This window comes from Neoarius graeffei, chromosome 12, assembly GCF_027579695.1.
Source record: "Neoarius graeffei isolate fNeoGra1 chromosome 12, fNeoGra1.pri, whole genome shotgun sequence".
Taxonomy (NCBI): Eukaryota; Metazoa; Chordata; class Actinopteri; order Siluriformes; family Ariidae; genus Neoarius; species Neoarius graeffei.
The window spans coordinates 57,529,735-57,541,870 of record NC_083580.1 but is presented as its reverse complement, the minus strand read 5'-3'; the positions used below and the strand labels follow the sequence as shown (position 1 = coordinate 57,541,870).

At 39.7% G+C, this 12,136-nt stretch overlaps 1 protein-coding gene across 4 annotated transcripts in view; it reads left to right on the top strand.

Moving 5' to 3' along the window:
• nectin1a (nectin cell adhesion molecule 1a) overlaps positions 1-12,136 on the top strand; it is a 99,008-nt gene that overhangs the window by 55,514 nt on the left and 31,358 nt on the right. For all 4 annotated transcript variants that reach the window (XM_060936103.1, XM_060936101.1, XM_060936102.1 and 1 more), the window contains exons 2-4: positions 784-1,155; positions 2,920-3,219; positions 3,343-3,460. In XM_060936103.1, coding sequence (XP_060792086.1) covers positions 784-1,155; positions 2,920-3,219; positions 3,343-3,460 — 790 coding nt within the window. The remainder of the gene's footprint in view (positions 1-783; positions 1,156-2,919; positions 3,220-3,342; positions 3,461-12,136) is intronic.

The window sequence follows — 12,136 nt, the reverse complement described above, 5'->3', positions numbered from 1 at the left end:
CTGGCTTACATAATCATTGGGAAATTATGGTGTTGGCTTTATTTCTTGTGTGTGTTCATGAAAAAAACAAGACGAGAATCATTTTTGACAGATGACCTCCACTCTTCAAACACTGCAAGTCATAAAAACAGAACTGCTGAGTTGAAATAAAAAGGCTTTCTTTCAGTTTATCAACCCTTAAGGCAGAGAAATTGTGCATGGCATACTGAGTCAACATTTCCAACTCCAAAAGTTGTAATTAAGAAAGAAAGAAAGAAAGAAAGAAAGAAAGAAAGAAAGAAAGAAAGAAAGAAAGAGCAATCTAATGCTATGGTTACATAAGATACTTTCCTGCAATACAATACAGCCTTGTTTTTTAGTTGCATGGTGGGTTGGCCATCATGTTTCAATCCTTTACTTATCCAGCATTGGCTTTAGGACACACACAAATGCAATCGCATATGTAAAACCACTGAGCCAATGCTGAACTGCAGCACTTTCTTTCTGCACTTACTTTCAATGTCTTCCTTCAACCAGAGCACTTAAACCTTTAAACCTTACTATTTTTAGACACGTTCTCAGGTGAATGGATTTCTTAGGAAATCCATGTCCTGTATATAAAAAAAATATAATGGCTATCCGAGGGACAAAACTATGTTAGTATGAATGACTTTAAATGTTTGACCATGAAATTTGTGAGATTAATAATAAATACATTAAAAAAATGTGAAAATAAGTGTATCTTGGATATGTTGGAATGTAGGAATGTAGCAAATCTTCTTTTGTCTTTATTTTGTCTCTCAGGCACCAGTGGTCAGACTGTTCACACGGACAGCGACCGATCAGGCTATGTGGGCACTCAGGTGGAGCTGCGTTGTCATTTTGCCAACAGTAAACCACCGGTGAAAATTTCCCAGGTCACCTGGCAGAAGTCTGTCAATGGCACCAAGCAGAATGTGGCCATTGCCAATCCAGCTCTGGGTGTGTCTATGCTGCCAGATTATAAAGACCGGGTGAGGTTCAAGAACCCAGCGGTTCGCCAAAGAACACCTTCCCTGGAGGACACGACTATCATCTTCAATAACCTTAAACTGTCTGATGAGGCCACATACATCTGCGAGTACACCACATTTCCTGCGGGTAACAGGGAGAGCATGGTCAATCTCACTGTTTACGGTATGTTTAAGTATATAAGGTACAGTTTACTTCAGAATTGAATCAGTCATGAAGAGAAAACATAATTTTCATGATTATTGCCATTATATATTTAAATAATATTGGTTGGCGTTGAGTGGTCTGTCAGATATATTCCATACAGCTAGCATGATATTGAACGAGTCGAAGACGAGTTCAATATCATGCTAGCTGAATGGAATATATCTGATAGACCATGAAAAAAGTCAGCCAACATTATTATTATTATACATACACACTCTCTTCTTATCAGCATTCTCAAAAGCCAACGCTAGCTTACCCATGACTCAGTGCTGTTAGCGCGGCAGTCCAACCACCTTTCAACTGGTGTAGCGTTCATCAGTAGGGTTAGTGAAGGCCAGTGCTAGCTTATCTGCGACTTGGTGCTGTTAGTACAGAGGTCCAGTTACCTTCCAGCTGATGTAGCATTCATCAGCAGTGTTAGCAAAGGCCAGTGCTAGCACAGTCAAGCCAGTGCTATCGAGAGCTAGCAGCACAGGCTAACAACCGAAAAACTAAGATTTCTGTCTCCAGGCTCTTCTTCCATGCACACTCACCACAGTATTTTTCACTCATACTTAAGTGTTCATTTTCCTGTGTAATTTACTTAGTTTCTTTTAAAATCAACATCAACAACTACACACAACGGAGCTACCTGGCAGCCAAAATTCTCACAAAATCTTCTGGCTTTAATAAAGCAAATCTGGCGGCCATGTTTGTTTACAAATTGTCAGTCACGTGCTAGTGCAGAACTTTTACGTTTCTGACATGTGATGTCGCGTCGTCTTGACAAAGTGCAATATCGTAACAATATTGTATGCTCATTCTCCATTGAATAGAGTGGCGTAATACACGTAGGATAAGCAATATGCTAACAATATTGCATGCTATTGAACCAAATGAATGAAACCCGCTAGAAGGGAATAGAACATGTTTTTATTCCATGGAAAAAGTGTCCTGTATGTATAATAATTAGTATTATTTTGGGTGGGTAAGATGGACTTAAGTGTTATAATGGTTACTCATTCATTGTTTATGCCAACCTCTATACAGGAATTTAATCAGAGTTAATCTGAAGAATTGCAAGCTACACACATTGCCATTTTCTTGGTAAAGCTCCAACAGTTTAGTTCAGCCAAGGATACATGTCTTAGCTGGTGACCCGAGTTCATGATGTGGTGTTCAAATTTGGAACAGCATACAGTTTCTTGGCTCCATTTTTCTTATTGGGATTACAGAGCCAAGATTCCAGTAGAAACAGTTTTTTTCCCCCTCCCTGGAAGCTTTGCAGCAATCAAGTTTAGAAAAAAAGTCATCTACTTGCTTTACTTAACTCTTCAATTCAATTACTTTTTTATTTATAAAGCACTTTTAAAAATATACATAGTCACAGAGCAGATTTATAGAAATCCAGGTGTAAATTTCGATCTCTAATGAGCAATGCAGAGGCAACAGATTGAAGAAAAAACTTTGAGGTAACATGAGAAAGACACCTGGAGAGGACCCAGGCACTAAAAGGAGTGTTTTTCCTCCGTAACACCGGAAAGTGGGATCATAAATCATTATTGTATCCAGGTGTTGAAGAGTAAAGTCAAACAGTACTAAGTGTGTTGAAAGTATGTTCGTTATGAGCAGATTGTGAATAAGAGTCCTGGAATGAACACAGGACTAATGTTTATAATTACAGCAGCAGTTCTGCAGTATCCAGGTGAAATTAATGAACGTTGCATTATTTCTATCCTGCAGCTCGACCAATGGTCCAGATGAGTCTTTCCACACCCACCATAGTAGCAGGATCAAAAGATATGAAAATGACCGTAGCAACATGTGTCTCAGCCAACGGGAAGCCCCCTGCTGTGATCACGTGGGACACTGAGTTAAATGGTGAAGCAAACACCGAGGAGATTAAGAACACTGATGGGACAATAACAGTGCGCAGTGACTACATCATGACACCCAGTCGAGAAGCAAATGAGCAGCGACTTACCTGTATCTCCACCTACAATAATGATCAGCAAACAGACGACGTTATTCTCAATGTACAGTGTAAGCAGACATTCTGCATTTTCTTGAAGAACAAACATATATTTGTCGAGTTTTATAGCATATCTTTTTTAAAATGAGATAAGGGCTCTGATAATGTATCTGTTTTGTTTTGTTTATGCACAGACGAGCCAGAGGTGAGCATTGAGGGCTTTGATGGAAACTGGTATATAAATCGAGAGAATGTCCAGCTAACTTGCTTGGCCGATGCTAATCCAGCTGTTTCTTCATTTCAGTGGAGATAGTAAGTACACCGCATTGCAAGACGGATTCCTGGAAACATTACAAGAATATGGGTACATACAGTTGTGGTCAGAAGTTTACATACAGTGACATGAATGTCATCTTGGATATGAATGTCATGGCAATATTTGGGCTTTCAGTAATTTCTTTGAACTGTTCTTTTTCTGTGGCTGAATGATTGTACAGCATACAGCTTTAATTAAAAAACCCACCCACACACAAGAATTTGGTGCACAAGTTTTAATTTTCTTTGGGTTTTCTGAAATCAACACAGGGTCAAAATTATACATACAGGGTCAAAAATATGCATACAGCACACCTAATATTTGGGTAAAATGTCTCTTTGCAAGATTCATCTTGACCAAACATTTTTGTTTACCATGAACAAGCTTCTGGCAGAATTCTGGTTGGATATTTCACGACTCTTCATGGTAGAATTGGTAGGGTTCAATAATTTTTTTTTTCTTGGCATGGACTTGACTTATAAGCACGGTCCATATATTTTCAATAGGGTTAAAGTCAGGACTTGTTTTAAGCTTAATGTTAGCCTGCTTTATCCTCCACAACTAGCTCTGATGCGTGTTTGGGTTCATTGTCCTGTTGAAATTCCCAAGTTGTGTTCAAGTTTCTGATGGTTTATGCTGAAGAATTCTGAGGTAGTCCTCCTTCTTCATTATTCCATCCACTTTGTGCAATGAACCAGTTCCACTGGCAGCACAAAACAGCCCCAGAACATGATGATCCTACCACCACCACCACCACCAGCTGGTACAGTGCCCCTCTGTACATGGTGGTCATTGTGGCCAAACAACTCCAATCTTTGTCTCGTGACCATACAGCTTTCCTCCAGAAGGCTTTTTCTTTGTCCGTGTGGTCAGCTTCAAACTTTAGTTAAGCTTGAAGGTGTCAATTTTGGAGCAGGGGGTTATTTCTTGGATAGCAGCCTCTTAGTCCATGGTGATCTGAACTGTAGACAGTGATCTATCAGCTTCCAGTTCATGGCAGGGCTGTGCCATGGTGGTTCCCAGGTTGTTCCTGACCATCCAAACCAATTTCCTTTCAGCTGAGGGTGACAGTTTGGGTTTTCTTGAAGCAAAGTGACTTGGCAAAGTGACTACACCTCACAATAACATGGATATAGTTGTTTGAACTGATCTTGGAATTTGCAGTTGTTTAGAAATGGCTCCAAGAGACATTGCGGAGTTGTGTATATCTGTGATCCTCTTTCTCAGATCTGCACTGAGCTCTTTGGACTTTCCCATTTTACTGTGTGTTGGTCAATCCAATGAGTGCTTTTTATGAAGGCACAGAGAAGCTACCAGCTGTAGTCAATCATGATCACGAACAGGAAGTTAAGAGACCTCGGCCTTGGCAAGATAAGAGACCTTTTGGAAGTTTCAGCACCTCTGAATTAATCATCTAAGTGAGCATATGTAAATTTTTGACCCTGTATGTATAATTTTGATCCTGTGTTGATTTCAGAAAACCCAAAGAAAATTAAAACTTGTGCACCAAATTCTAGTGTTTGTTTTAAAGCTGTATGCTGTACAATCATTCTGCCACAGAAAAAGAACAGTTCAAAGAAATTACTGAAAGCCCAAATATTGCCATCACATTCATATCCAAGATGACATTCATGTCACTGTATGTAAACTTCTGACCACAACTGTATATAGTTGAGTGCAAAAGTTTGCATGCCCTCAGAGCAAGATAAAGTGTTGGGTTTCACAGATGTTCCTTTGCTATTACAAGCAATGGTGTCGTTTAAAAAGAGAGAGAGAGAGGTGGGTAAACTATGAATTCTGTGATCAACATAAGATGGACCACAACATACCAGTAATAACGAGAGACCTGGGCATATCTGAGCTCAGCCTTTTACGTTGACACCAGGATTCAAACCAATGTTGCAAAAGCCATTCCTTTCCTGGAAAGTACACTATACCCCTTAGCCACAGAGGACCACATTGCAAACTGAGGTTATGTAACATGGCACTTACATAGTCAGTATGCAGTGGCACCACACCATGACTGTGGAATCACTACCTGAAGCTGGCACACCAATTACATTCTTAAACATGTGAACCACATACAAACAGGTGCCTCTACTGTATAGGCTTCAGCCAAAGACTGAGCCAAAAATAATATTCAGAATATTTGTTTATTTATTTCTTTATATGTACATTTCCTAGAGAAAATGTGAAGTGGGATAGCTGCTCCATGGAGATTATCACCCAATGCTTGGGTCCCGAGCAATACAGCTCTTCTATAACAATAGAGGTTGGTATAGGCTACCATTAGGTGGTTCCTAGGGTGTTGCTGGGCATCAGTGGGTTTCCCCTGTGGCCTGACCATGTAATTCCTGCATATATTTAAAAGGTGAAGCTGGAATTCTTTGTGAAACAAAACTATGGAAGGAATAAACATTCAACCACAAATCAGAAAAAGTTGGGACAGTATGCTGAAAATGATATTAAAACTGAAAACAATGATTTGTAAATAGTCTTTGACCTGTACTGCACTCAAAACAATACAGCAGCACATTATTTGATGGTTTACCTCATGGATTTTATTGCTGTTTCAAAATACAATTTTGATTCTTGCAACACATTTTCAAAAAAGTTGAGACAGTAAAGCATTTGCCACTTTATAATGTTGCCATTCCTTCTCACAACACTTAACATATATTTAGGGACTGAAGACACCAAGTGATGAAGTGTTTCAGGTGTTATTTTGTCCCATTCTTCCTGCAAACAGGTCTTAAGGTGTGCAAAAGTACGAGGTTGTGATTGTTATATTTTTCATTTCAAAATTCTCCACACATTCTCTATTGGGGACAGAGGGCACAGGCACCCTCTCCTTCTGCAGCTATGCATTTGTAATGTGTGCAAAATGTGGTTCTACGTACATTGTCTTGTTGAAATCTCCCTGGAAAAGATGTCGTTTTGAAGGCAGCATACCGTATGTTGCTCCAAAATCTCCATGTACTTTTCTGCATTAATGCTGCCATCACAGAAGTGTAAGTTACCTTTCCCAAGGGCACTGGCACAACCCCATACCATGATAGACCCTGGCTTTTGGACTTGTTGCTGGTAACAGTCTGGATGATCCTTTTTGTCTTTTGTCCAGACACACAGCATACATTTCTTCCAAAAAACACCTGGAATATTGATTCATCTGACCAAAATACACCTTTCCACTGTGTGATGGTCCATCCCAGATGCCTCTGACCTCCGAGTCAACAGCACTTCTGGACACCGTTATCATAAGGCTTCCTTTTTGCACAGTAAACTTTTAACTAGCATTTCTGGGTATAACTCTGTATTGTGCTTGACAAAGTAATCCCAAGCCCCCCCCCCTAATCTGTCCCTCTGAGTTACATGTTGATCCTGGGATTGAGATGCTGGCCTCTTCTGCCCCTCGGACCTGCTTGATCCATCCTGGGGCCCTGTGTCTGGTCGGAGTTTTATCGCACCGCTCCTGTGAAGGACGGCCCCATGAGGACAGTTGAGGGTTATACCTGTTAAAACTGTTAATATTATAGTCAGGCTGTCTGTTGTTGCCCAAATGAGGATGGGTTCCCTTTTGAGTCTGGTTCCTCTCGAGGTTTCTTCCTCATGTCGTCTGAGGGAGTTTTTCCTTGCCACCGTCGCCACAGGCTTGCTCACTGGGGATAGATTAGGGATAAAATTAGCTCATGTTTTAAGTCGTTCAAATTCTGTAAAGCTGCTTTGCGACAATGTTTATTGTTAAAAGCACTATACAAATAAACTTGATTTGATTTGATTTGGTTTTCTCAGCTATAGATGAATCACGGTTCTTGATGCAGTGTCATCTGAGGAATTAGACTGCCGTCTAAGCCATGTTCAGCTTAGGCTTGTGCCCTTGCCCTTTACTTTCCGAAATTCCTCCAATAACTTAATGATATAATGCACCATAGAGGGTGAAATATAAAAAAAAATCCCTTTGTGTCTTTCTTTGAGGAACATTGATTTTAAACATTTCAATAATTTTGTCACACATTTGTTGACAAACTGGAGATCCTCTGTCCATCTTTGCTCCTCAAAGACTAGGTCTTTCCTGGATACTGCTTTTGTACCAAATTATGATTACAATCACCTGTTGACATCACCTGTTTCAAATTACATCATTATTTAATTGTTTTACCTCATTACTTGCCCTAATTTGCCTCCATCCCAGCTTTTAGTTGGAATGTATTACAAGCCTGAAAGGCAGGAATGGATGCATAGTAGCAAATAAATATTAACAAATGAAATGAAGTTGACCAGACAAAACATGAAATATCTTGGGTTCATACTGTCTGCAACAAAATACAAGTCTAAATAAATTTAGAAATCACTGCTTTCTTTTTTACGTTCCATTTTCCATACCGTCCCAACTTTCTGATTTGGAGTTGTAGTTGACGTCTATGAAATGTATTAATCACCAAAAAGAGAGAATGAAACTATGAAAGGATAAAGACTATAAGTTACATTGCTTAGATATTTAAATGTGAGGGACAGTAGAAGCTGCTGAACATTTTGATGTTTTATATATACATATAGGGGTGGCACGATGGTGTAGTGGTTAGCGCTGTCGCCTCACAGCAAGAAGGTCCGGGTTCGAGTCCCGTGGCCGGCGAGGGCCTTTCTGTGCGGAGTTTGGATGTTCTCCCCGTGTCCGCGTGGGTTTCCTCCGGGTGCTCTGGTTTCGCCCAAAGACATGCAGGTTAAGTTAACTGGTGACTCTAAATTGACCGTAGGTGTGAATGGTTGTCTGTGTCTATGTGTCAGCCCTGTGATGACCTGGCGACTTGTCCAGGGTGTACCCTGCTTTTCGCCCATAGTCAGCTGGGATAGGCTCCAACTTGCCTGCGACCCTGTAGAACAGGATAAAGCGGCTACGGATAATGAGATGAGATATATACATATAGATATAGATAGATAGATAGATAGATAGATAGAGAGAGTCTAAAAACAGGAAAAAGGGAGCAGCAGCAATTTACAAACTGCCACCACTTGAAGAACTGAACGCTCTACAGTGCATTTCAATGAGAGAAAAAAAACAACTGAAAGTTCAATATGACACTAAAAAAATACTAGGTTGTTTTTTAAAACCAAATGGTGGGTTGAGGCTTTTTGACTTTTTTTTTTTGAGAGGGTAGGGGTGTATTCTAACTCATTCTGGGCTGTTTTCTGAAACCCAGCTGCTGGGTTTGTGGTTGAAGACAGTGCACCTCTCCTCCTAAACCAGATGTGATCATAATCTACCCAGCGGCTGGGTCAGTTTAATTGGGTCAGTTGTTTCATTATCTGAGCTATCTAACAAGTTTTAAAAAAGTCATTCGTCCAACCGTCCTCTGCAGCACTCTTCAACGTGCACTGCAAAATGGACTGGTTTCAGAGTAAAATAAAGATTTGTATCTACTTTTACTCTTTCTTTATCCAGCACAGATACGTGCCCTTTGTGAAATGACTGATATTGCTGACTATTAATTGCAGCTTGCTAGCTGATTGTGTTTGATAATGTTTTGCCTTGAACAGAGCTAAGTAACCTTAAACTTGTTAAATACGTTTTTTGCACTCTCTTTGTGGTTGAGATCTTTTGCTGGCATTGGCAGGAGGAGGCTTGTTTTCATCACATTTCAGAAATTGGCATATGTCCATTTGTCGGTGACAGGAATCGAGACATGTAATGCTAGTCAACCTTTCTTGTTGTACAGTCTGTTTGTTCAGTCAATTTGTACAGTCAATCGCACAACAGCTCTTTCCCATTTTAAATGTGTGTTTTTGATGGTGTTTGAGCTGAATGCTAATGCTGTAACTCAGTAAGTGAATCATTCTGCCACTCAGCAGTGTGTCACCGGAGTTGCTTCCGCATCCAGTGATGTCACGTGCATACCCTCTAGCAAGAGATGTGTTTAGTCACACAGTCTAGATACCGTAAATGCCGATATTTTAAATATACTATGGCTTGCACTGGTAAAACAGTAGGAAACTCTCGTTAGTATTAAAATTGCATAAACTCTATTGAGAGGTGTGCAACCATTATTTAGAGCAGGGGTTCTCAATCTTTTCTACTTTAAGGCCCACCTATTCATACTTGTAATGAGTCGGGGCCCATTAAAAAAGATCACCAATTATTTTGTCTCATCTATTCTATTAGAATCTAATAATCTATTGTAAAGTGTATTAATGGGATGCAACATCACTCCCTGTTACAGATGGGAGCCCAGGAATTAAATAAATGCAATAAAAACAAACTGTTTTAATGGTAGGTATTGTATTTAAAACTGTATGGATGTGCCAGAAGCCAACATAAAACCATGCATGCAGGGCGTTCTCAGTCAAAAGGGATTAATGACCCAAAAGTGGAGTCTGGTCGATTAATACAAGAACTTATTGCCCTGTTTATGTGCAGAAAACAAGCAAGTTATTAAAACCAAGAAGTACACTCAAAAGAAGTGGATATAGAAACCACTCAATGGGATAGATCATTACATGCTAACAAAGAAGTATTTTTACTATGAGTTGGAAAATTATCCATCCATTGAGTTCCCCGACATCTCAAACTACCTGCTGCTGCAGACATCGTTCTACACGGACACACAGATGAAAACCTGGAAGAGCATAGAGGAGTACAACTTTTTATATGTGGCTGGGTTAAAGATCTGGGGATCAGGACACTACAAGATAGATGGCAGTAGATGAATCAACGTGCAGGAAGACTGTTTATTAGCAGGCGTGATATTTACAAAAACGAAAGCAAAACAGAAAGCAGAATCATAAAGCAGGGTATTTAAACAGCATTATAAACATGGCTAGAAACAAACGTGACAGTGATACTGATAATACTTCGCAAAGCCTCTGTGAAAACAGCTTCCGCATCTGCGCATGCTGATTGCGCTCAAATCAGTATCAGGTGTTTCCCATAACAACCGGGTCTCAAGAGCACACACAACAATCTTTGTGAAAGCGCGTGGCCGCTCGAGTTGCGCCAAACTCAAGCACACGAAGGCGTGACAGTCAAGTGTTCGCCTTTTGTGTGACCACAACTTTTAGCTCATGTGTACATTGCCATGCATCGCTACCAAAATGCCTCATTTTCATCAATTACCCATCGCAAAGCATCGCGAGCTGTATTGTGACCGTAGCTTAATGAGCCGGATGTGACGTTGGATGCAACCCAGCAATTATTCCCTACTACGAGTAAAAATTAGCTTCAACTTGGAAAAAAAATTCACGGTCCACTAGATGGCACCTCACGGCCCACTAATGGGCCGCGGCCCAGTGATTGAAAAGCACTGATTCAGAGGAGTGTAAAAGCTATTTCAGAAGTGTAGGAGGTGTGTAAATACCATTTACATGCATTTAGCCTCGACTACAGCCCTGATTACAGGTAACAAAATAGTCAAGTTATATATGTTAAAAAATATCAATAGTAAAAAAAATCAGTTATGTTTTAAGAAATCTGCATCTCCTTTTGTGCTTTAACCTCTTTCATATTCTTGGATCTGTTTTTGGACCCTTTGGACTCAGTTGTAATTCTTTCTGACATCTCAGTTCTAACACTGCCAAACTTCTTGGCTATTGATTTTTCTTACAATATTTGTTCTGCTTTCTTCAGGTCGGGTCTAAATACCAAGAAGGCCATGTTGAATGTATTTCTTTTGGGTTTTTGCACTATTTTTCTGTGAATTTTACTTATGTTTTGAATTGTTGCCTTCTGTCCTTTCCCAGAAATCATTGGAGGATGCAAATGATTGCACTCAGCCGTACACTGTGGAAGGATTACATAATTCCACACTGGCTTCTTCAGCATTAAATTCAGCCTCATCTAAATAAAATTTATTTTTTAAGGTGGAATTGTGTGAAAAACTGGGGAATTGAGTCATAAAATATGATAGCAAAAAGATGTTATAATATGCAAGTACAAACTTTGAAAAACCAAAAGGTTTGAAACATGTACAAGCTTCAGTGTGTTCACAGTGTATTTTTGTGGAACTGAAATGTAAGAAAAATTATTCTACACATTTTCAAAATTGATTTTACATGACAGTGATGTTAAATTACCGAGTCTTGATTAATGTCCTATAACAACAGCTCTGACAATGTCATGCCAATGCCAAATTTGGCATCTGGCTCCATTTCCCAGAATGCACCTCCAACTACAAGCTTTCGCTACTATGGACTCCAGCTCCCAATTCACATGTTCAAGTTCACCCAATTACCAAGCCTTGATTTCATTTTTGCTCATTCTGGTTGGGACCCTCTTTTGTTTTATTGTTTCCTGATCCTTTGATTATCTGTCTGTGCAATCCTGATTCCAAAAAAGTTGGGGCACTGTGTGAAACGTAAATAAAATCAGAGTGTAATGCTTTGCAAATCCTTTTCACCTATATTCAATTGAATACAATATTAAGACAAGATATTTCGTGTTCAAACTGATAAACTTTATTGGAAGTTGGGACAGCGGCAACAAAAGACTGGGAAAGTTGTGGAATGCTAAAGAAAACATCTGTTTGGAACATTCTACAGGTAAACAGGTTAATTAGTAATTGGAAAAGCTCAGGCGTTCACAAGCAAGGATGGGGCGAGGCTCATCACTTTGTGAAAAACTGCATGGACAAATAGTCCAACAGTTTAAGAACAATGTTTCTCACCATACAAGTGGAAGGAAT